Below are 25,334 nucleotides of genomic sequence, written 5' to 3' on the forward strand. Positions count from 1 at the left end.
GAATTCGGCTGGCCGCCTGTGGCCCTCCAGTTGACCCGGAGGTCCGGCCGGCGGGCTGACCAATCATGCCTCGAGCGATGTCTCGACCGATCAGCTGTTGCGGCGGCTGTACTGGGCCGGCAGTCGGCCGTGGCGCGCGCGCGGGCTCACTACTTACACTTCTCGCCGTCGCGGCAGCATATTTCAATTTACGTCTGGACAACGAGTTGCGGAGAAAAGTGCTGAGTTTGTCGCAGTTTTAGGAGCCGGTGATTTTGCTGGATTTTTGGGTAACTTCTTCGTTCCGATTCCTGTATTTCATAGTGTTTGGCTTTTGAATATTTTAGTTCTTTCAGATAAATATTACTTGCCTTATAAATTTTGTAAAAGCGTTTCATTTTTATAAGCCGACCGCTACAGTCCTAAAAACTACGTCAGCACTACCATTATTGTAGACAAACAAATGGAGCACCACTTGGCTCTGTTCCAACTTCCAAGGCCCTTTTTAAATTCATTTGGTGGTTTTCGTACTCTTGAACGTCGCTTTATTGGAAGTTTTGAATCCCTTGTGATTGACTTATATCATATTAAAGAAGTATGTGGACTGAAAACAATCCCAAGTATCCAGGAGGCTAACAGAGGTCCTGACTCCTAAGCAATATCAAGTTGAAGTTAGGGAATGTTGGTTGATAAACGCAAGTTGATCTGGCTCACATATCAGCAAGAAAAAGTAAAATTAAAAGAGCTTATTGGCCGAAAACAAGCTATAAATTGCAGGAGATCAATACTGAAGAGCACGCTGAGCAGTATCAAGCCAGAAAATGTTGGCTAATGAACGCATATATGCATCATGCATATGCGTTCATCAGTTTATTGATGTATTGGTATAAATATTGAATTATAACTTACAAAAGCAAGATTAATTATTGATATTACTGTTCATTGCTCTGGTAAAGATTAACAAAAAGACGTATATTGAGGCACAGAGCAGCATTCCATATGCTGCTCTGTGCCTCAATATACGTCTTTTTGTCAAGATTAATTAGTTCTAACTATCAAGTGAAAAATCTAGAACGAACGAACTCGGGCAGCTTTACTTTGCTATGCAGATAATGCGCATTACTCAGTGTCTGGCAAATGAAACATGCAAGCATTCGATTGCTACTGGAGGAGAAAGCTTGGATCACTTAATCAGCTTGATGTTGAATTTGATGTTAACACGCGCACCGACGGGGGTCCGCGCCAACTTCGTACCGACGGGGGGGGGGGCGGATGACCGCCCCCTGAGATCTCGAGAACGAAGCAAGATAGCGACAAGCGGTAAACGGCATCGGATACGCACGGACAAGGTCTACAATTTTACTAAGGTCATTTTTAGGTCATGTCAAAGATGACGTCACAGGGGTCAAAAAAGTCGAAATGGCGGCGCTAGATATGGCGAGAGTTTTTATCGAATAACTTTCGAATTAGTCAAGATAGGAACAAACTAAGGGCATATTCGTGATCCTCTCGTCAATCCGCATCGGATGATATATATGTTGACCTCAAAAGGTCAAGGTCAAAGGTTGACCTCAGGTTACGTGACCTCGAGGTCATCATGTATGTATATCAATCGATGCGTCTTGACGAGCTGAACACAATGAGACCATCCGCGCGGCTGTATCTTGTTCATGTACGGAGTTATTGGCAAAAAAACCTTTGGTGACCTTTGATGACGTCACATGACCTTACAGCTGCCCAACAGCAAAACAGACCTAAAGGTAGTGAAGGGTGATCGTATATGAAGTCATGTATGGTATATGGGGCCATTCCGACCCGCTTTAGTGGTAAAAACAGGGAGTTGATTTTCCCCCATTGACTTATAATGGGGAGGTCGAGAAATTGACCTGACCTTAGGTCATCGATATCAAAATCGTTAGGCGGCACGGGTGGACGTCGATAGTAGCGCCTCTAGCAGTCAATAGGGAAAGCTGGGCTGTAGGCGACGAAATACCGGCTGAGTTGTCACACGTTGAATAGGTTTATAGACATCCGTCTTGTGAAAAAGTTGAACTTTTGCCTTCAATATTTCTACAGGCAATTTTAGAAGTGACCTTCACATCTTGCAAAACCGTTTAGATTATTGTATTCACTTCAAGTCTTCCTTATTGTTCTTGATGATGATGCTGGAACTATTTATAGTTAGTGTTTCTGGCTTAGTAAAAAAAATATACTATGCAAACGATGGAAAAACATAACAGGAAGATTTTAAATGCAATTTTCTCTAACAATTAATGGTAGATTCTCTACATATCAAGGAAAAGGTGCATGCTAACCGATAATTCAAAGCTCTTGGGGCCAGATGTTTTCTTCTTTTCTTACGTCGCCCCAATGGCCGCGAATACACTTGTGATAACGCCTATCGTTCCGAGATAAAAATTGTAGCTACTAATGACCTTATAACAACCTGCGACTTTCAAAGGCCTCTGACATCTACTGTAGCTCTGGCACGGTGACAAAGTTGCAAAAAAGTGACTTGAGGTTGGGTCATTCAAAGTGACCTGGTGACCTGACCTTAAAAGTTAGGAGGTTCAAATTTGCACACCATGTGTAAAATTGATGAGAGAATAGTCGTTCTAAATTTCGCGGCGCCGCGCCGCACTAAGTGCGGCGCGGCGCCGCGAAATTTAGTACTAAGTGCGGCGCGGCGCCGCGAAATTTAGTACGACTAACTACGACTTTAGATTTATCAGAAGTCTTCTCCCGCTATTTGCGAAAAACCTCAGGGGGGTGGATATCCGCCCCCCCCCCCCCACGTCGGTGCGCGTGTTAATCATTACACTGCATTTCTTGAAAAAAGGATTGTAGTAACATTGTCAATGTGATCATCCATGCAACAATGTGATCATATGATGTGTTCATAGTCATTCAAGATAGTGATTATTGGTCCAATATACAATGGAAAAGCTCTCAGCATTTCTTTCTGTGGATGGCCAGAAGTGACTCAGAGCGTAGAAGTATTAGGGTGGGGTCAAGGTCACCTAAAGGTCAGGTCAGGTCAACAACCCTCGATGACCTCAGTTCACTTTTTCGAGTTGTTTCTAGGCTAGTTTTTGGATCTGAATTCGAATTTATCAACCATTTTATTATTTACGAAGTAGTTTTGGTGCCTTCGTAACATGTTCCGAGGCTCTCATAGGCGGTTGACAGTTGACACGTACTACGAATACCCGGCAGGACCCCTACTGTTTGACCTGACCTGACCCGACCTGGCCTAAATGCATGAACACATCAGCTGTGATCAAAACTAACATGATATTCGTGATCAGCACCCCGAAAAACCTGATAGCAGCCACACTTCACGACGTTCTAACAGGTCCCGATTTTCCAGACCTTTGTGTCATTGGCATGAGCTAAAAGGCTAACCAACTGCCCAGGACCTTAGAATCGGGTATCATCGGCTTTATCTCGTCACGGGCAACACGCTCATTTTTTTTTTCCTCGAAGCTCCAGCTCGATCAGGGGTCAAACGGCAAGGGGGGTCCAACCCCCCCCCCCCCTTATACGTTCGCGGCTTGCAAAACACCAATACGGGCGAGTGTTATCTCCTTAAAAGAAATCCAAGAGGCCCAGCGGGGCTCAGGATAATGCTTACCTGAAGTTTCCGCTTTTGTTGGTTGAGTTCGTGAAGAGAGCGTCCTGCCAGCAACTTCAGCTGAATCATGGTATTGTTTTTCTCTTCTATGCGATCTAAAAATTGCTGGTTTTCTATTTTTAACTGATCGAAATCCACCTGACGTAACACCTGAAAAATTGTTTGGTTAACAATAATCCTGTTTACATAGGAGTTGTGGAGGTTCCCCCAATCCTGCCCTATGTCTCCCCTATTTTCAGGTCGAATTTTGGGCATCATAGCCCTCGAGTATAACACTGCTATATATGAGTGTTTCTGTTATCAGAGGCTTACAAGGAATGTTTTTTTTTTACTGTAAAAAAACTATAAATTGTGTACATTAAATACCTGAACACTCACCTTCCATAATTGGAAGGGATTTTCCCCTGCCTTTCAATCCCTTCTTAAACCCGCGCCCCGAGGTCCTGGATTTCCACGCCCTGCTGGGGGGGGGGGGATGTTTGAACACTCCCCGTTCTAACTCTGCTCCTGGGCCACGTAGCGATACAGAAAAGACGGCGTTCGAAAGAGCGTCAAAAATAAAGAAGAAGTCACTTCCGTCAATTTTTTGGTCAGGCCAAAGGTCAGGTCACCAGAGGACATTGTAGGCCAAAATTCGTCGATTTGTAGGTCAGATGTCGACAACTTTCAACAAATCGTGGCACAGCTCGGAAACTAATAAAGCTACAGCGCCGCCGAAAAGCCATTTGATAGCCCTAATAACGCTCTTTCTGAGTAATTCTCTCATATTTGACCTACCGTCAACAGTTTTGCCTGCAGGGGGTGAAAACTGCCAAAATAGCCGATTTTTTTCGGAAACCGGTTTTCTGCAAGAACTTTTGACTCAAACCTTACACGAACTTTCTTTTACCAGCATCGTGTTTATCTCGCCAAGACGCGTCGAATGAACTATCACGTGACCTTGAAAGGTCAATTTGCAAATTTGACCTCAGGTTAGCCCTCGCCGGCACAGGGGGTGCAACCCTCCCTAAGGTTTTTCACGAATAACTCGCGTAAAAAGCGGCTGATCGCGACGACACTTTCAGCACCCTCGCATTGATCAATTTTACACCTACCCTGAAAATTTCATGACCCTGACCCAAATGAACTTTGACCTGTGACCTCTTTTCCGAGACCATGTTTGGCCGGAATCGCGATTCGGCGTATGTCGGCTCGCATTAGCCGCGCGTTTGCAAGCTTTTCGTGGTTTCAAACGTTCAAACATGTGATTTGATGTTGCTCCCATACATTAGGGTGGGTGTCAAGGTCACCTGAAGGTCAGGTCAGGTCATTGACCTTTGGTGACCTCGGGTGACCTCGGTTCACTTTTTCGAGTGTTACATGTTTCTAGGCTAGTTTTTTTTAGCTGAATTCGAATTTAGCAACCATTTGAACATTTACGAAGTAGTTTTGGTGCCTTCGTAACATGTTACGAAGCTGTCAGAGGCGGTTGACACGTATTACGAATACCCGTCACAACCCCTACCGATTGACCTGACCTGACCTGACCCGACCTGGTCTAAATGCTTAAAGACATCATCTCTGATCAAAACTAACACGATATTCGTGATCAGCACCCCGGAAAACCACATAGCAGCCACACTTTACGACTTTCTAACAGGTCCCGATTTTCCCGGTTTTCGGGTCATTGACCTGACCTGGAAGGTCACCCGATGACCTAGGACCTTAAAGTTGGGTATCGTCGGCTTCCTCTTGTGACGGGCAACACGCTCGTTTTTTCTGCGAAGCTCTAGCTCGATCAGGGGCCAAACGCGAGGGGGGTCGTACCAACCCCCCCCCCCCCTTGTGCCGTCGAAGGACGCAAAATGGCCTGTGCCGGCGAGGGTTATTTAAGAAAAAAGGAAGCTCATTATCTCCCTATGATAGCCTTAGTAACTCTGGATTTGTTTAGGTCCCCCGGCGGCCGGCAACAAGCTCTGCTTAGCCGGGGGACCTACTCAAATTCCGGCACTGACCCTGCATCCACAGTGACCAGAATTGTTCCCGCCTAATTGACCTTTCTTCGACTGAGTAGGTAATATGAATAAATGTGCTCTACTAACAACATGAATGTATGAAATGGTATGGATGAGTTCTTTCTTGGGCGTAGATGGGGGACAGTCATCTGTTGAGTTCAACAGTGACTACTTTCGCCTTCTCTTATGTAGCACTAACAATCCCTCCAGCCTCCTTTTGCTTTTTTTTTTTGTTCACTTCAGTCTCCTAGCTGGGAGTGCCGCGACTTTTTCTCTTTATTTTATCTGGTGTTAACGTACGGTTCTGTGAGTCGCTGGGTTGAGGGCGGGGGCACTCCTGGTCACCTACTATTGGGTGGCGGTGTAGTTCTTAAAAAAACGTGATAGGTAAATGACGTCACGCAAGATCAACAAAGCAAAAGAGAAGCATCAGACCTTCCAAGGAGCGCATGAAATCACGATTCCGTGTGCTTGAGAATTTGAGATAGATGTAATGTAGATCATTTCCGGACCAAACTAGCAATTTCCATACTCTCCCTGACTGTTATTGGTGAGAGACCGACTTGATCTCAGGCGATCCTTCAGAAAATCCGAGATATACATTTATACAAGTTGTGAGACCTTCAAGTTCGTGTAAGTTTCATCTTTTTTTTTTAAATTTAGTCCGAATGGCTGAATGGGCGGATTTGAGGAATCAGAGCCCGCACTAAGCATAGCTTGTTGTGCTGACCCTGACCCCACCACCCGATCGCGCAATAACAGTTGTATGGCAGAATTGTGTCCGAACGTTTAACCCTATTCCTGGCGGGGGGGCCTCAGGAGCCCCCCCCTGAGGTTTTTTGGTTATTTCTCCCAAACGCGTTGAGCTAGGAAGCTCAAATTTTCTGACTTTTCCTAAAAGGCTTCTACGCAACATGTCTGAAAATTGTGAGTTGATCTGACCTCAGGTCACATCACCAGAGGCGGTTTCGTGACCCTACCTCAGAAAAGTTTACAATCACGCCAGAGCTAGAGTTTTTGACCGATCAATTTCTTCTCTTCAGGGTTTAGTTAGGGTACCAGTATGTGCAATTTGTATATCTCGGAATTTTGATATCGGTGACCTAAGGTCAGGTCAATTTCGCGACCTCCCCATTATAAGTCAATGGGGGAAAAATCAACTCCCTGTTTTTACCACTAAAACGGGTCGGAATGGCCCTATATACCATACATGACTTCATATACGATCAACCTTCACTACCTTGAGGTCTGTTTTGCTGTTGGGCAGCTGTGAGGTCATGTGACGTCATCAAAGGTCACCAAAGGTTTTTGGCCAATAACTCCGTACAGGAACAAGATACAGACGCGTGGATGGTCTCATTGTGTTCAGCTCGTCAAGACGCATCGAATGATATACATGATGACCTCGAGGTCACGTGACCTGAGGTCAACCTTTGACCTTGACCTTTCGAGGTCAACATATATATCATTCGATGCGGATTGACGAGAGGATCACGATGATGCACTTAGTTTGTTCCTATCTTGACTAATTCGAAAGTTATTCGAGAAAAACTCTCCATATCTAGCGCCGCCATTTTGACTTTTTCGACCCCTGTGACGTCATCTTTGACCTGACCTGAAAATGACCTTAGTAAAAATTGTAGATCTTGGCCGTGCGTATCCGATGCCGTTTACCGCTTGTCGCTATCTTGCTTCGTTCTCGAGATCTCAGGGGGGGGGCCGAATCGGCCCCCCCCCGCCAGTTTCTTGTCCCGGCGGAGCCCGCCAGGAATAGGGTTAAAGGGACTATCCCACCTTTAACATGGGGTTTGAGTTGAGATAGCCAAGTTTGCGGCGAGGTTCAGAAACCACTATCTATCTAGGTTGCAACCCCCGCGGCCTCTTGGTGTTGAAAAAATTCGTTCCCTTCATTTGAAAATGGGCCTTGTACAAGGCCCTATCTTCAACATGGAGCGACCGTTAGTGTGACGTCACCTCGTTTAGTCATTCTGATTTAAATGGGTTTGTTCGTTGAAAAATCGCTTAAAACTTGGTCTGAACTTTGTTGTGGTGCCTACAGAGTAAAAAGAATCAACTTTATGACAGTAATGTGGCCTGGGGAAGGAGGTAATTTTGGGCTGTGACGTCACATATTTGAAAGTTTGTGTTTGGAATATGGGAAGCCTAAGATGTTTAATGAAAAATAAATGCCAGAACCGTGTTCCTGGTCATCCAATCTATAAAGTCGGGCACAATTTAACTGGTATTAACAACATTTTAGAAGGTGGGATAGTCCCTTTAACGTGCCCTCACGACTGGACACGGCCCCCTCCGCTCACTCACGTTACCTGGCTTCTGTGCGGCCCCTGCCACAGACACGCACGCCATTACACGTAGGAGCTTAATGTGGCCGCCCGCACCGGGGCTTGAACCGGGCTCTCAGTTCCAGCTAAGCGTCGAATTCCGGCGCTTTTATCCACTCGGCCACGGAGAGGAGCATCATTTGCCTATGAAAGCTCTGCACTGAGGGTGTTGCGAAGTTAGAACATTTTGGGATTGTGCACACAGTCCTAAAATGTTCATTTTAGGACAGTTTAGGACAGATTCACACAGTTCATTTTAGGACTGTTCATTTATGACGTCATAGATCAGTGACCTGACTTGACTTAAAAATGCGGTTGGTGTAAAAAAATCCGACTCATTAAATACAGACTTAAAAAAAATCGACTTATAATCCGGTTAATCAAATCCCGACCTTGTTTTTCCCTGACCATTAAAGGTAGTGTGCCAGCTTTCCTGGACCGTATGGAGTTAATGGCCCAGATCAGGAGAACCGGATTTTTAGAACTTATCCATACCTTCAAAACTCATGGAAACGTCTTATATTCTTCAAATTTTGAGTACCCCAGTGCGAAATTCGCCCCGACGGGTTGTCGGTCGTACCCCAACCACATTTCACACCACTATGAACAATAAATGCACACACTGAAATCGCTATTACCGATATGCTCATCCAATCAAGTTTCGATAAACCCGTTCATCATCATCTCCTGCGGTTTCGAACACGCCTGTTAGGTGGTGCGGTAGACCGCGCCCAAAGCCAGGGCCCCGGTAACGTGAGGTAGCCGAGTTGGGGCAGCGTGCGCTGACCCAAGCCGGGGCCGCGCGTCCTCCCGGTGTCATATGATAGCCCGGGGCTGCCCGCGGGGATGCGGTAGACCGCGCCCAAAGCTGCGGCCCCGGCTTGGGTCAGCGCACGCTGCCCCGACTCGGCTACCTCACGTTACCGGGGCCCTGGCTTTGGGCGCGGCTTCTGCTCATACTTTGTGGTGCGGTGGTGGTGCGTCGGGCCGCGCGCTCTGACTTCGCCCAAGAAAAATGCGTCAGCTGATCATTGTCATTTCTGCCACTTGCGTGTGGTGAAATGGGGTCATAACTTAAGAGACGGCTTTTTCATATCAATTATTTTACATAAAATCATATTTCAAACCATAAATAATGTTCGACAGCCAAATAAAAGAAACAATACCAATACAGGCTTACAGTTTAACCCTCGCCCATGTAGGGGGGTTGGTGCAACCCCCCCCCCTGAGGTTTTTCTTAGCTACACGCCGAACCGTTTCAGATAGCCTGCTCAAAGTTTCAGTACCCTATGGGGCATCCTTTGCGCAACTTTTGGTAAAAAAATTTTGTCAAGGTCATGTCAGGTCACGGAGTTATGACGTCATAAAGGGAACAACCTCCGGCCAGATTTACGCTAAATTGGAGACTGCTTCACATTGGTATAAATGCCGACTGACCTGACACACTGATGGATTGTTTTAGAATCATAACTGGCTGATTTGACATTGGCACAATGTCCGTTGACCTTTTCAAGGTTACTAAAGGTCAAGGTCAGGTCAGTGACCTCGGTTGACCTGTAATGACTTCTTGCACTTGTATGCCTTTTCGGGGTATTTTGATGCCCTGAATTCGAATTTGCTATCCATTTCAGGCATCTCCGGTTGTTTCTTGTACTTCATTTTGGGTCAGGGTCAGGTCAGTGACGTCACACGCCTGACGTGACCCAATGCACAAATGACCTTGCAGACTTCCGATGCTCCCAACGCATCATTTTTAGAGTTATGACATCGAAATATACACCAAACGATAGAGAATTGATCAAGGATCACGATAGTGAAGGTTTCAAGTCGATATCTCTTACCGTGTTGCCGCAATCGGCGCGGAAATCTGAAAAAGTTAGATTTTTCCGAAAATTTGACCTTTGACCGGTCATAAGTAGGTCAAATGCTGACCTAGGACCAAAAAATATACCACCAATCGCGAGATCTCGTTGAGAGCAATCCGTTGGTCTTTTCCGCAGTCCGCTAAGCTCTACGACGCTCCGTTTTCAAACGCCAGGGGGGGGGGGTCGCACCCCCCCCCTGCATGGGCGAAGGTGGCAAAACACCGTTTACGGGCGAGGGTTAAGGCTCGACATTGTGTTGTCTACGATGAGACAGCTGATAACTCATTCCCGTACGTCGTAACTCTATAATGACCTTTGCTTATTGTCACATGTTCGCCGCATTCGCGATTGTTGCCGACGCCTGTTTGCAGGTCAGCCCACTACAGTTGTTATACAATCGAAAAACCGATAAACTTTTAGGCGAAAAAAGCACTATTTTAGGCTCATTTTTGATTTTTTTTGCGATAATTAGGTAAAAACAGAAGCTTCTTATCCTAGGAAAAATAAAATGGGAAATATTTCAAATGTGGCACACTACCTTTAATGTTCTAGCCTTACAGGTGATTGTTTGAACGCGGAAGATGCCGAATCTTGGTTAACCCCGGCCATACTTATCGTATGATAAAGAACGTCACAGGGCCTCGGCTAAGGAATTTTGACTACTGGGGCAAAAGTGTGTTAGCCCGCGCCTTGCTGGGGGAGGGGGTGTTTGAATCTCCCCCTCTCATTGCTGTTTTCGCGGATGCCGCCGTTTGCGGCACACCTTATCATCAACCAGTTCTACACATGTTGTAAAAATTTCAGACCAAGGTCATTCAAGGCCAGGTCACAACAAGTCTTATCATCAACCAATTCTTCTTGTAAAAATTTCAGACCAAGGTCATTCAAGGCCAGGTCACTACAAGTGGCCTCATCTCATAAAATGTTTCGGTGTCGGGTGTATGCCATAGCTACACCGAGTGACCGATCGCCTTGACACTTTCAGCGATTGATAAGGGCAAGAGCATGTACAAAATGTTTATCTCGGAATTTTCATATCGGTGACCTAAGGACAGGTCAATTTTGCGACCTCTCTAGGTATTTAAGTCAATGGAAGACAATTTTTCCCATACCTGCTACATTGCATGATTAAATCGAGACATCCAGGCAATTAAACGGCACGTGCACTTTACTGTATGCCTGGCCTATTCAAATACATTAGCCAGAGGGGTGTGGTAATAACTGGTGTAAGCAAATTGACCACGGTCAAAAACGAATTACCAAGTCAACATTTTGGGATGGCCTCGTTCAAAAAACGGCTAAGAGCTTCGGTCTAGACAATTATTTTATCGTTGGCATACAGTAAAATACATACCAAACTCGGCCGGTGATAAATTTTCAAGACCTCAGTCCTTACTGATTTTTGAACTCGGCCTTCGGCCTCGTTCAAAAATTCAGTAAGGACCTCGGTCTTGAAAATTTATTTACACCGGCCTCGTTCAGTATTATATAGTACCACACTTTTCAAAGTTTAATGCGATGCTTTAATATTACAAGCCGTGAGGTTCAAGGGGTGTGGTTAAACACGTTGAACCACACGGCTGCTGACATCACTATCATATAGTTGTGCACCTTTTTGGCAGGTATGGGAAACACCTTCCAGCCCTAAGGCCGGGAATTCAATAAATGTCACCTCGCTTTTTTTAAGCAAAATCACCTCGGGCCTAACGGCCCTCGGAGTTTTCGCTAAAAAACCTCGGTGAGATTTATTGAATCATTCCGGCCCCGGGCAGGAATATGTATATTAAACCGCCTCTTTTGGACGAAAGTCATTCTAAACACTCTCAAACACTGAATTACAAGTAGGTTTGACACACTGAACATGAAAATGGCACCCGTGACCCCTGTTTATACCTCTGAGGTCATCTCAGGTCACGAATGGTATCTAACAGTTTTTCGCGACTAACTTGTGAAAGAGGCATGCTAGAGCGATGAAAACGCCTTATGTGTTCAGCTCGACGATATGGATCCACTGATATGCAACATGGCAATTTCTGCTTAGATCATGACCTTCACCTGAGGTCAAATTTTCAAGTTGACTTTTCATGTAAAATTAGAGTTCATTCGATGCGTCTTGACGAGAGGAACACGATGTCGGTAAAAGAAAGCTCGTGCAAGGTTTGAGTCAACAGTTATTGCAGGAAAAACTGTTCCCGAAAAATCGTCTCTTTCTTGGAAATTTTTATCCCCTGCAGGCAAAACCGTTGACGTTAGTCAAATCTGAGAGAAATACTCAGAAAGAACACTAATATGGCTATCAAATGCGCTTTTCCGCGGCGCTGTAGCCCTGTTGGTTCCCGAGTTATGATCCGGCATCTTGCAAATTGTCGATATTCGACCTGAAAATTGACGAAATTTGTTCTTCAATGACCCCCATGACATGAACTTTGACCTGCCCAAAAAAAGTCGCAGAAGTAATTTCCTCATTATTTTTTACGCTCTTTCGAACGAAGGGCAGCTTACGGGTTATGGGGATGCAAAAAGATATGTTTGCCAATGCACGCCTATGTTTTATGAAAATTGAGGGTGCAGTGCAACTGCACACCATGCACCCCCTCTTCCTCCGCCCCTGATTTCTTGCCACAAACAGCTTCAACTGCTCCCGATTGAAAGAATGTACCTACGTTAATATTGAAATATACATACTCATTTTGTGGAGGCTGGGCAAAACCTGACCACTACTGGGGCAATTGCTCCAGTAGCATGTTAGCCGAGGCCCTGGAACGTCAGTGTTAGAAAGTTCATTAACAATTTTATTTAGAATAGTTTTATTCAAGTCGGTATGAATCCGACTTGACAAGTTACTAGGTGGGTGTTGCAGCGTTATTAATTCGGCATGTAATTATAAATCATTGCTAATTTCGATCCGGATGTCGTTATTCAATGCTGGCCTTTGCGTCCTCAGAAAAGTTGCTTATAGTCACGAAGGCTTGCATTGACCCATACTTTCCATTTTTCAGCACCATTATTCGCCGTAGTTGACCAGGTGTTTTTCTTCAGCTCTCCCCTGAATCCTTTGGCTTAGATCTGGCGTATCACCCGTGCATCGCAAGACGCACCTATACCACACAAAAGTTCACGATCCCCACGAACCCACATCAGCGTCCGTTCGCTTGGTGTGTGACCCATTGACCTTTGGCCGCGACAACTGCCAGCTTGCTGGAGCTTCCCTCCCTACACCTACACGCGCTGCCCCGCCCGCTCCCCTCCCTCCTTCTCGGGGTCGTGTCACGGAGCCCGGAGGCTTCGGCTTACGCTACTATCAGCCGCTGCGTAGCTCTCACCGAGCGCATGGGAATACGTAGTCTCTCGATGCGGATTCAGCCAACTACCGGCTCGAGACCCCAGCGCCGCGTAGTGGCGACGGTACATTCTTTTTAGACATACTGTACGTACAGTCTGTCTTAAAAGTACCGCGCAAAGTGACGGTGGATCCATCAAGCCTGACCGATGAAGGTCTGCTAGATTTGAGTCACCGAAGCAATGAACATCCTCGTCCATTCCCCAAGGTCAATTGGTTCGGTGACTTTCAAATCATAGCAGGTCCTTCCTCGGTCAGGCTTGATGGATCCACCGTCACTTTGCGCGGTACTTTTAAGACAGACTGTACATTGGTGGATCCAGGGAGGGGAAATTGATAGTTATTACTCTCCCGCAACGCCCTAACTCGACAAAAATATGTTTTCTTATAGTAAAACCCTTACAAGTGTCTTTGCTTTCAACTGCTCAGCAGCACGTACGTAGGGAATAAAAATCCGAGGAGTTTTCGGATTTTGGAGACTTTTTTTGGGGGGGTATGTACCAGCAGTCTCGAAACCGCCTTTCTGATCCACTTATGATATCATCTCGGTCTGGGATCTTGCCCCCCCCCCCCACGCCAGAATCGAATCCGCCGCCACTGGTTCACTGGCCGACAGAGAAGCCTGGTCTTACTCGGTTTGTGCTTCACCCAGTGCTTCTGAGCCGCACTGGAGCGTACACGACGTCCACTGCCCGCTGGAGACTAGCATTGCTATTTTTAGACCCATGAGCTGCGCCTTGGGCTTGTAGCCCCCGAAGGGTGTTATGAAACAAGCGAGCTTGGCGCACTCAGGTAGCACCCGTGTCTGGTAGAAGGCAGGAACTCTTAGTCACCAATGGCAAATAATAAGGGGATGAAATAGAACAGTTTGATTTTTCTTATAGTTCGTTTTTTTTCAAAAGGACTCTGGCTCCAAGTATGTTTTTCGAAAAAGCACGCGTTTTAGCGAGCAAAACGAGCAAGAACTGAACCTGAGAATCTCGAACGTCGCCTTATTTTAACACGAAGTATTCCCGATAATTTCCATGCGTGCGTTTTGGAGCCAGCTATGAGAACAGTGGTGACGTCATGCTGTGGAACTTGTATTGCAATGTAACGATAACTATCATGGACGAAACCGCGTACTCGATTATAACCTCGACAACAGTGAAAAACGAAGTTTCCCCCAAAGTCGTCAAAACTTTGTCCCATCGTACGGACATTGGGTGCCTGCTGCCACCAGTGACGTCATCATAGTATGCTAATTTTTAAGGACACAATTTCCGGGTACTTACCGTGCACAATTTGAAATCGAATATTTTTTCGGTGACACTTGTGTGAGTGACACTTGTGTATAATATGTCAATGTTTTACCATGTTAACTAAGCTCTAGATGGCTGAACACAATACTGAGATAGCGGCTGGGAGCTGCAGTGAGTACGTGGTATACAGCCCACCTCGCCCATCTCCCCAGTCTGAGTTACACAATACTGAGATAGCGGCTGGGAGCTGCCGTGTACGTGGTACAGTGGCGCAGCCAGGGGGGGGGGGGGGTCAGAGGGTCAGCTGACCCCCCCGAAATTTCTGTCAGGGGCCCGCTCGAGAGAGAGAGTGAGAGAGAGAGAGAGAGAGAGAGAGAGAGAGAGAGAGAGAGAGAGAGAGAGAGAGAGAGAGAGAGAGAGGAGAGAGAGAGAGAGGTCCTAATCTAATCGGACGAGCCCGCTTCGAGAAATGCCCACTGCGACACCTCGGGTGAGGGGTCGGCCTGGGGCCCCAGGTGGACAGGGCCCGGGCCCCCAGGAGAACGGGCCCGGCCCCCTGGGTGGATGGGACCCGGGCCCCCTGTAGATGGGTCCGGGCCCCCGGGTGGATAGGGCCCGGGCCCCCCGGCGGATGGGGCCCCGGTGGATGGATCCGAGCCACCGGGAGAACGGGCCCCGGGTGGACGGGGCCCGGACCCCCGGGTCCCGCGAGAACGGGTCCAGGCCCCTCGGGTGGATGGGGCCCGAGGCTCCGGGAGAACGGGCCCGGGCCCCCTGGGTGTAGGGGGCCCGGGCCCCCGGCTGGATGGGGCCCGGGCCCCCGGGAGAACGGCCCTGAGCCCCGGGTGGACGGGGCCGGACCCCCGGTTGGATGGGGCCCGGGCCCCGGGAGAACGGGCCCGGGCCCCCTGGGTGGATAGGGCACGGGCCCCTGGGTGGATAGGGCACAGGCCCCCGGGTGGATGGGGCCCGGGCCCCGGGAGAACGGGCCCGGGCCCCTTAGGTGGATGGGGCACGGCCCCCCGGGTAGATGGGGCCAGGGCCCCCCGATGGATGGGTCCGGGCCCCCGGGAGTACGGACCCCAGGCCCCGGGTGGACGGGGCCCGGGCCCCCGGCTGGATGGGGCCCGGGCCCCCTGGTGGGCGGGCCCCGGAGCCCCGGGTGGACGAGGCCCGGAGCCCAGGTGAACGTGGCCCGGGCCCCCGTATGGATAGGGCTTGGTCCCCCATGTGGATAGGGCCCGAGCCCCCGGGTGAATGGGGCCCGCTAGGGTGACCCGCTTGCTTCGCAACGCGAATAAGGGGTATTTTCGATCGGTGGGCGTTTGGTTGGTCTTGTGTCTGTGGGTTATGTATCCATTACGGTCGATTGCCTTTTGACGGCTAAGCATTTTGGTTTTGGGAAAAAATATCCATCGCATCGAGGTGCTCGTGTCTGATAATAACCATGCGTTCTACTATAGAACATGCCAAGTGTATTTCATGACATAGGTTGGCGTAGGTTATTGAAGAGTGAAAGCCATCGATGAATTACTATGTAGAGGTTTGAAACATTTATATTCTTAAGAATATTGTTGCTCGTCATGCAAAAGCGATGATTGGACCTTGGTCACAATTGAATGCTCTTCCAATCTATGCCCATTTCAATTGTCAAACATACCAGGTTATGTAGCAAAACCCCTGTAATTAAGTAAGTCATAAGCAAATGCTATTTTCTCCAGCAATTTGTTCCACCTTGTTTTTTATCAATTAGCTTTTCACAATTTTCCCATGAGAGGCGGTAGGTACATTTCTCTTGCCAACAAGCGTTGTTTGAACCCGCTCCGTCTGACAGTCACCCAAAAATAGCATTAAGTCCAAAATCCGTCCAAAACGTCAATTTTTCAAGCATAAGTGCCCTCACGGGTGCACGTGGCGCGTGCCATCCCTGCACCGCACACCATTCGATAGCCCGTTCGATTCTCATGCACGATACTGTGTTCCTCGTGCCGATCGGACCCACGGTTACCGAGATACTGCACGGGGACCGGACCCGTGTCGGGCAAGTTGAGCCATTGTCGCCCATTTTTGCAAGCCGATTTATGCATGTAAAGTCTATGACGCGAATTTGCACTTTTTGAGCACGCACCATGTGCTCACCACCGGCCCGATCGAGCTGTGACTCTTCACAGGCACGTTACCCATCCTTGTTCTATAAGTTGCGCGAATTTCAGCGCACTATGGAAGTTACGTCGCGATCAGCCGCTTTTTTACGCGAGTTCTTCGCGAAAAAAAACCTTAGGGGGTTGCATCAACCCCTCCCCCCTGTGCCGGCGAGGGTTAAAACTTCTTACGACCGAATTCACGTAATGAAGAAGAATAAAAGCACAATCTACTACAGCAGCCAATAGATGACTTAGGACAGGCACATGGGACTACTTTTAAATCTTGTGCGACAGAAGCAGGCAACAGTTCCGATTGCATATAATATGCTATGCATATTGCGGAATTGGGGCTCATATCGGACTCGAAAGATACGAAGTCATACGTCATAGTAACATATTTCTGTCGTGGTCAATTTGCGTAAAAAGTGAAGACCGGGTGATTACCGAGCTACTGTTCTATGCAAATTTTCTGATTCAAACTCGCTCAGGGTTATCGTGCAGGTAAAGGGGGCCCGCCCAGCAGAATGCGTATGAAATATGGAGAGATTCTGAAAAATGGGTGGGGGCCCGCACACTAGGGGGCCCGCTTTGGAAGCGATGACCCCCCGAAACGAAATCCTGGCTGCGCCACTGACGTGGTACGTGCAGTGTACGTGCAGTAGAGATGTCAATCGGATACCAACTTTTTGGTATACCGATACCAAACCGATACCAACTCGGTATTTGGTATTTCAATCCTAATGTGTTTGGTATTTTGTTGGTATCATGAACCCTCGCTAATGTTTAAGAGGCTAAGAAATCGGTAAAAAGTTGGTATTTTCCTTAATGTTCCGAAGTTGGTTTGGTTTCGGTATTTCTCCACAGTTTTGGTTGGTATTTGGTTTGGTATCGGTATTCAGATTTTCCGTAATTGACATCACTAACGTGCAGTGTACGTGGTATATACAGCCCTGACCTCGCCCATCTCCTCCTTTTGTCTCATGTGCGCCTCCAGTTTCCGGGTCAGACTTTTCATGTTGGCATTTTTGAGGCGCAGCTTCTCCAAAAGGGCGTCGCGAGTCTTGTTGAGCTCATCAAAGTGGCGTTGCACCTGAAAACGACAAAACATTTTTCATTGGAAAACAATCCTCCCCGTGGTCCATGGCAAAAAAAAACTTTGCTGACCTTTGATGAAGTCACATGACCTTACAGCTGCCCAATAGCAAAACAAGCCTCAAGGTAGTCAAGGTTGATCGTATATGAAGTCATTTATGGTATATGGGGCCATTCCGACGCATTTAGGTGAAGAAAAAAAACAGGGAGTTGATTCCCCCCCCCCCCCCATTGACTTATAATGGGGAGGCCACGAGATTGACCTGACCTTAGGTCATCAATATCAAAACTACGAGATAGACAAATTGTAGCTATCAATGTCCTATCTACATCCTGCGACTTTCAAAGGCCTCCGTCATCTACCGTAGCTCTGACACGGTGACAAAGTTGCAAAAAAGTGATTTGATGCTGAATCATTCGGAGTGACCTGGTGACCTGACCTTGAAAGGTAAGAGGTTCAAACTTGCACACCATGTGTAAAATTTAGGACGGAATAGTCATGATAAATGTCACGGCGCAACGCGCAGCGGTTTTCTCGCTATTTACGAAAAACCGCAGGGAGGGGTGTTTAGCCCCCTCCCCCTCGGTGCGCGGGTTTAAGTCAATAGGGGAAATATAGAAGCATCTATTTTGGGGCAAGAAATGATTCAAGACCACCCCAAGCACATGGAATCAACCTTCCATGCACACCTTGCGACAATTGATGCAAAATATTTGCATTGTTGACTTTGCGTGAAGTCATATGACATCAGCCGTGAAGTCATATGACACCAATGTAACGCCTTTTGGGGCGACTAACGGAGCGAGCGAGAGGGTGAGCCTTGCACGTGCGAAATTTCGTGGGGGTACCTCCAGCTGACTTGTGCACGGCACCCTACTAACCGGTCTCTAGCGATGTGCCAAATTTGAGCACAATCGGCCCAGCCGTTTTGAGATCTGGACTGGAAGCGACACCCTGCACGTGCACACGTGCGCACGTGCAAAATGGGTCCCAACTGACTTTTGCACGGCACCCTACTAACCGGTCCCTAACCATGTGCCAAATGTGAGCGCCATCAGTCCAGCCGTTCTCGAGATCCGGAATCGACCCCTGCACGTGCGCACGTGCAGCAGCACCCCAACTCTGGCACATGGATATGCATTGCCTAGTGAGTGCCTACCTACATGCCAACTTTCAGCGCAATCGGCCAAGTAGTTACCGAGATATTGCAACAATTACAAAAGTGACACCTCTTCGTTTTGCACGTGGCACGTGCATAAGGGGTCACCCACATCATCGGGAATAGTCCAATACTTGGTAGAAGGAATGAAGCTACCGTACAAAAATTACCGCATGTAAATCGGTCAAGTGGTTGCTGAGATATAAGCGCCGCAGAATCGTGACCACGGCCGGCCGGCCGGCCGGCCGGCCGCTCATACTCAGAAATTTCCGTTATTCTACGTAAGACTCCGCTCGCTTCGCTCGCTCCGTAATCATTAAGGTCATCGAACTTTTCCCATCTGTGGGAACTCCATTCCTAAACGAATTGAGCTAGCCAGTTGAAAAAGCCACCAATTGACTCAGAAAGACCTGCCACATCGCACATTATGCAGTATGGATTATTTTGACCAGTTTTGTGACCTGAGTGTAAGTGGCTTTGACCTGCTCTTGATCTGAGGTCAACACACTAAGTTGATCTATCCCAAGCAAAAAGGCCAGGCCAGCTCACTAAACTGAACCATTTGACGTGTTCTGAGCAGGGAGAATACTAGGGTGTCAAAATCGTGACTATGTGACAATATTTGGGTCAGTTATTCACCAAAAATCGAACTATACCTTGGAGCATTTGACATGACTCCAGAGGTCAGCGACTAGTCTGACGCTTTAAAATCGGGTACAAGTCGCTGTGCTTTGTAACGGCGCAGCATGGTCATTTTTTTAGCGAGGTTCTAGCTTAATTTGGGGCAAAACGATGACGGGGTCGTAGTGACCCCCCCCCCCCCCACCCACATGTGGGAAAAGATAAGTCCGGATACGTTCACATATATTGCAGATAAGAGGATCCAGACATATTTACAACTGAAGTATAGGCGTGGAAATAGTGAGCACCAAACACAATCTCACCGTGCACCTGGCCAGAATTTTCTCAGGATATTTGTGTTTATATATTGTCTGTTTATATTACAGTGGAATCCGCTTAGACAAGGTGACAATGTGCACTGTAAAAAAATGTCACGAGCCAATTCTATGACAAGGAGTGGGTTACACGGTCGTCCATTGTACCTTGCTGTTATATATAGGGACATTATCAGCCTGAGGGTTGTTAGTTAAAGAGTGGCCTCGTGAAACGATTGGTTACAAACGGTAACCTAATAACTTAAATGCTTCCCTAACACACCTTCCTGCTTATCAACAGATTTCGCGCTGTGTCGGAAAACTACGCATAGTCTCATAATTAAATCCGCCAGAAGCTTGTTGCATGCTAGTTACATGCGTGTTTCATTATCGTGTCATATTATTATTATGTCGGCTAATGAGGCACCGCCCTGCACGTGCTTTAAATATAATCCTGCGCACACGCCGCCTAGTCGGAAACTCATCATCGGACTAGTCCTGGTAGGGTTTTCGTGTTGCCGAATGAGGCGAAACGACTTTGATTCGGTAGTGCCTCATAAATCCCTGCTTCGGTGAACAGCGACGAGTCTGAGACTGCTTCTAAAACGCGTCCTTCACTTCCGGCGCGGGGCCGTCATTTCCGGCCGCCATTGTTCAGTTCTGCGGCTGCCGGCGGTTGGTGCGGTTGTGTTGTGGCACGGTGCGTTGTGAAGTTCTCGGGCTGGGATATTTCGAAGGTACGTTATATTGTATGATATTTACGTAGCAATGGGGGACATTTTATTTATTTTGTAATATTCTGAACACATGTTGCGTCATAGAATTCACCCCTTGACCGTTCTGGGCCACTGTTTCGTTTGAATTCCGACTGTTGGAAGACGGACTTTCTTTCAGTTGCTGTCTAGCCTTTTTTCCAAATGTGTAAGCTACACACATTGATTTATCCTATACAAAAGTCAGAAAAGTCAGTTGATGTAGATAATAATGCCATCCTCACTGATATTTTAAAATCAGCAGTTAATTTTCTTTTCTGTTTGCAGAGTTGCTTAAAGTTGTGGGAGACTGAGGCATGAAGGTATACCGGAAGCCAGCGATATTTCTGTTGGTAAGCCTCGCCCAGAAAAAAAAACTTGCTTGAATCTGCAAAGTATGGCAAATATTTGATGGACTGCACAGTGCACAATGTACCTGACATGGCAGGATCCAGGGTTGTATACGACTCAAATTTTTGGTGAGTCGATTCAGAAGAGATTTTTCTAAAATTGAATCGACTCGACTCTGATTCAAAATTTCTTAACCGAAATGATTCGATTCAACTCATGACTCAAGCATGACAAAAAATATATGATTCGATTCGACTCATGACTCAAACATGAAAAACATTTGATTCGACTCATGACTCAACATGACAACAAATGTTGATTCGATTCAAATTATGACTCAACCATATTTTCAGTCAGACATGTGCATGGATCCGGGAAAATGGATCCGAGATCTGATCCCATGTATCTGGATCTGGGATCCACTCAGATCATAGATCCGACTCCTAGATTTTGTCGGAGATTCAATGAGATCATAGATCCGCCCTCCTAATTTTGTCAAGAGCTCCACTGAGATCATAGATCCGGCCCCCACATTTTATCACAAGATCCACCAAGATCACAGATCCAACATCCCACCTTTTGTCGAGAGATCCACTCAGATCATGGATGTTATATTAGATCCTGATTGTACTTCTTTACTGGTATAAAAAGATATACCAAAGCATGGTTATTATGCATGCTATCACTATCAAAATATCACATATTATGCAAATTTTTCAAAAGAATTTGTAAGCAAAAAACCCATACTTGCATTATGGGAATGCAATAATGTGAATGCATTAATCAATAAACTTATGTAAATATTGCAGTGAAATATTCAATACCAACTGTTCAAAATGTGGCAAGACGTAGGTATAAGAAGCAGGGACTTCTTTGCAAATATAAATTGAGTGTTGACTGTTGACGTGAATATATAACATGTCAACACTAGAAATAGGGCATTGTGAATTGTGATGAAGTTACAACAAATGAACGTGCACTAAAAATAACTTTTACAATATCACCAGTTAGTAGTTAGGTAGGTACATCACAATCCACATGAGAAAACCATGATGCCTACCCAGTAATGACTATTGACCACTGACCAGATCTAAAAACAAAACATAATAAAACATGTGGAAGTGAGAGATAGAATGTGTTTCTGTGATTATTTCGTACAGTACGCACTCACTCACTGTCACTGCAACATAAACTCAACACAGACTGTAAACGTGACTACAATTTCCAAGGATTCCATGACAAATCTTCGTATGGCATTTCTTCGTCGCGCGATTATTCGTCCGTATTTCTTCCTCCGAAAAACTTCGTCACGCATTGTGTTCTCCCCCTCTCCGTAAATCTTCGTCCGCAAGATTACGATGAAATGCACCGACGAAACAATGCGAACACCAAGAAAAGAGGATACGAAGAAATGCGCGGACGAAGTTTTGTGGACGAAGAAATGCCATACGAAAATGTGTCGGGATACCTACTAGTAAACCAGTCAAGACTTTCAAAGGTTGTCAATTATTTTATCAAAAGCAAAAACATCTTACGTCACTAGCCCAAAATACAGATTGCAGGTGAACAATGCTAGAGTCGAATTGAGGGTCATCATCGGTCAAATATTAATGACGTAATAAATAAAATCATTGTTACAAAATGTCTGTTCAGACCTAAAATTTGTCATTGTTATTTGTAAAGGAGGTTGAAGTGAAAGTTGAAGTTGAAAGTGGGGTTGAAGTTGAAGTGCTCGGATTGAGACGAGACTAGTTAGTGTTATTTTCAATATTGATTACGCTAAATTTATTAAAGTACTATGTACTAAATATGGCATATGTAACCTTTGTTGTAATGTATATGTAGTCAAAACTGGGATTCTGGACTTATATTTGTCGCAGTGAGTTGATACTTACAATTTACTAGGAATTTTTGCCTATTTTCCAATCATATTTGCTTTCCAGACATATATCCTGTTAATCTGTTCAAATCATGTTGATAAACAGTGTAAGCTGTCGTGACAGTGATTGTGATCATTACGGAGCGAGCGAAGCGAGCGGAGTCTTACGTAGAATAACGGAAATTTCTGAGTATGAGCGGCCGGCCGGCCGGCCGGCCGGCCGTGCGGACGCTTTTGCGAGGCTTATATCTCAGCAACCACTTGACCGATTTACATGCGGTAATTTTTGTAGGGTAGCTTCATTCCTTCTACCAAGTATTGGACTATTCCCGATGCATGTGGGTGACCCCTTATGCACGTGCCACGTGCAAAACGAAGAGGTGTCAGTTTTGTAATTGTTGCAATATCTCGGTAACTACTTGGCCGATTGCGCTGAAAGTTGGCATGTAGGTAGGCACCCACTAGGCACTGCATGTCCATGTGCCAGAGTTGGGGTGCCGCTGCACGTGCGCACGTGCAGGGGTCGTTTCCAGATCTCGAGAACGGCTCGACCGATTGCGCTCAAATTTGGTACACAGTTAGGGACCGGTTACTAGGGTGCCGTGCACAAGTCAGTTGGGACCCATTTTGCACGTGCGCACGTGCAGGGTGCCGCTTCCAGATCTCGAGAACGGCTGGGCCGATTGTGCCCAAATTTGGCACATCGCTAGAGACCAGTCAGTAGGGTGCCGTGCACAAGTCAGTTGGAGGTACCCCCTCGAAATTTCGCACGTGCAAGACTCACCCCCTCGCTCGCTCCGTTAGTCGCCCCAAAAGGCGCTATACTGGTTTATTAGAAGTTAAAGTATAGGTAGTGATAATTTAAATACTGGCAATACAGGCTGAGACAATGATTGCTTGCAAATGTTGGATGTACATAGTTGATCTTTATATGCCTTGAGTTTCCTCAAGTTGATTTAATATTTATCTAAAGTTTATTAATCACATGTAAATCACTTCGACTCATGACTGATTCAAGCCTCAGTGGCAAAGCGAATTGATTCAACATATGACTCAAGTTTCATTGAGTCGATTCAACCTTTGACTCAAACGGCTTATGGATATGTGAATCGAATCGACTCACGACTCATTCTGATTTCAAAGCTTTTGATTCGATTCAACTCATGACTCGAAGAAAATCGACTGATTCTTGAGTCGATTCATGATTCAACTCTGAGTCGTATACAACCCTGGCAGGATCAACTTGCTCACTCGCCTGTTGTAAGTGCCGTTGCGTCAAAGCCCGTGGAAGTGCCCGATTGTGTCTCATGCAACCGTATTATTTTGTGAATGTTATTGGTGGTGACTCGAATCAGCTTTTGCACCACTCCGCTACGATATTGTAATATGTATATGTTTAGATATTTTGTATCGTATGCTAATAAGTAATAAACGTTAGTGTCATGCGGGGCAGCTGATGTAGATAGCGCAGGTGTAGTTACCTACCACCTACCTTGGTTGTTTTCTCTTTTGGCGGAAACACGGTCTCGACTTCCCCTCCTCGCTCGCCCAGGTGTCTGTGTCTGCCGATTCCTTCTTGCGTAGCTGAAAGACGCCCCGAGCGGAGGGGAAGGAGACTTGGGAAGGAATGGGGTGACGGTGGGGCGGTGGGTGGGTCTGTTAGGATCCTAGTTTTACTCTCGCTGATGTACGTTGGTGTGGAACTCGTTCGGCGTAGGAAGACTATGGTGGTGATGTTTGCCAGCGTTGCCTTTCTTTCACGGATTTGTTTTCTTGTTGGATTTTGCTGCTCACATATCGATTCACACATACATCACTCGCACTCAAGACTGAACAGTGAACATTCAACTCGACTAATGTGCCCCGCGCCCTTGCCGACGGCTCGCCGGCGGGCACCCGACTCCGTCTCCCGGCCGGCCCGGGCGCGGCGCCGCGGCGCGGCCGTCCCGGTTACCTGACCCGGCCGGCCAAAGGTCGGACCGGCTCCGGCCGCCGCTGCCAGCCCGCGACGGGCCCGGGGAGGGGTACTACACTACATTCTTCCATTGTCGTGGTAACATGCTTGGTGAGGGCAAACATTGGCTCTGTCAAATGTTGTTCTCCCTAGTTGTTTTTCCTAGGGGTCGCCGCAGTCTGCCCCGCCGCAGTCTGCCCCGACACTAATGTTCCGTGATTATCGCCGGCTCTAATACGGTCCCATTAGTGTCATGCGGGGCAGCTGATGTAGATAGCGCAGGTGTAGTTACCTACCACCTACCTTGGTTGTTTTCTCTTTTGGCGGAAACACGGTCTCGACTTCCCCTCCTCGCTCGCCCAGGTGTCTGTGTCTGCCGATTCCTTCTTGCGTAGCTGAAAGACGCCAAAGGACCGCCAAAAGGAGTCTGGAGGGGAGGTCTCGGACAGCCTTGCATGTATGTAGGTAGGGCTATCGCGGACAGCCTGACGTGTGACAATGTGGGGCCGTCGCGGACAGCCGTCCATGTCTGCAGGTGAGGCTATCGCGGACAGCCACGCACGTCTGTAGGTGAGACTATCGCGGACAGCTGTGTATGTCGGCATGTGAGGCTATTGTGGACAGCCGTCCATGTCTGCAGGTGAGGCTATCGCGGACAGCCGCGCACGTCTG

At 47.1% G+C, this 25,334-nt stretch overlaps 1 protein-coding gene across 1 annotated transcript in view; it reads right to left on the minus strand.

Annotated features, from left to right (window-relative positions):
• The window catches only part of LOC122379994 (coiled-coil domain-containing protein 113-like), a 55,240-nt gene extending 30,242 nt beyond the window's left edge, over positions 1 to 24,998 (minus strand). Inside the window, exons 1-3 of the mRNA XM_043362726.1 lie at positions 24,966 to 24,998; positions 17,495 to 17,629; positions 3,614 to 3,763 (exon numbers count right to left, since the gene is read on the minus strand). Coding sequence (XP_043218661.1) covers positions 3,614 to 3,763; positions 17,495 to 17,554 — 210 coding nt within the window. The 5' untranslated portion in view covers positions 17,555 to 17,629; positions 24,966 to 24,998. The remainder of the gene's footprint in view (positions 1 to 3,613; positions 3,764 to 17,494; positions 17,630 to 24,965) is intronic.
• Positions 24,999 to 25,334: the final 336 nt, after the last annotated feature.

The sequence above is a fragment of the Amphibalanus amphitrite genome, unplaced genomic scaffold (genome assembly GCF_019059575.1).
Source record: "Amphibalanus amphitrite isolate SeventyFive unplaced genomic scaffold, NRLGWU_Aamphi_draft 000088F_arrow, whole genome shotgun sequence".
NCBI classification, from domain to species: domain Eukaryota; kingdom Metazoa; phylum Arthropoda; class Thecostraca; order Balanomorpha; family Balanidae; genus Amphibalanus; species Amphibalanus amphitrite.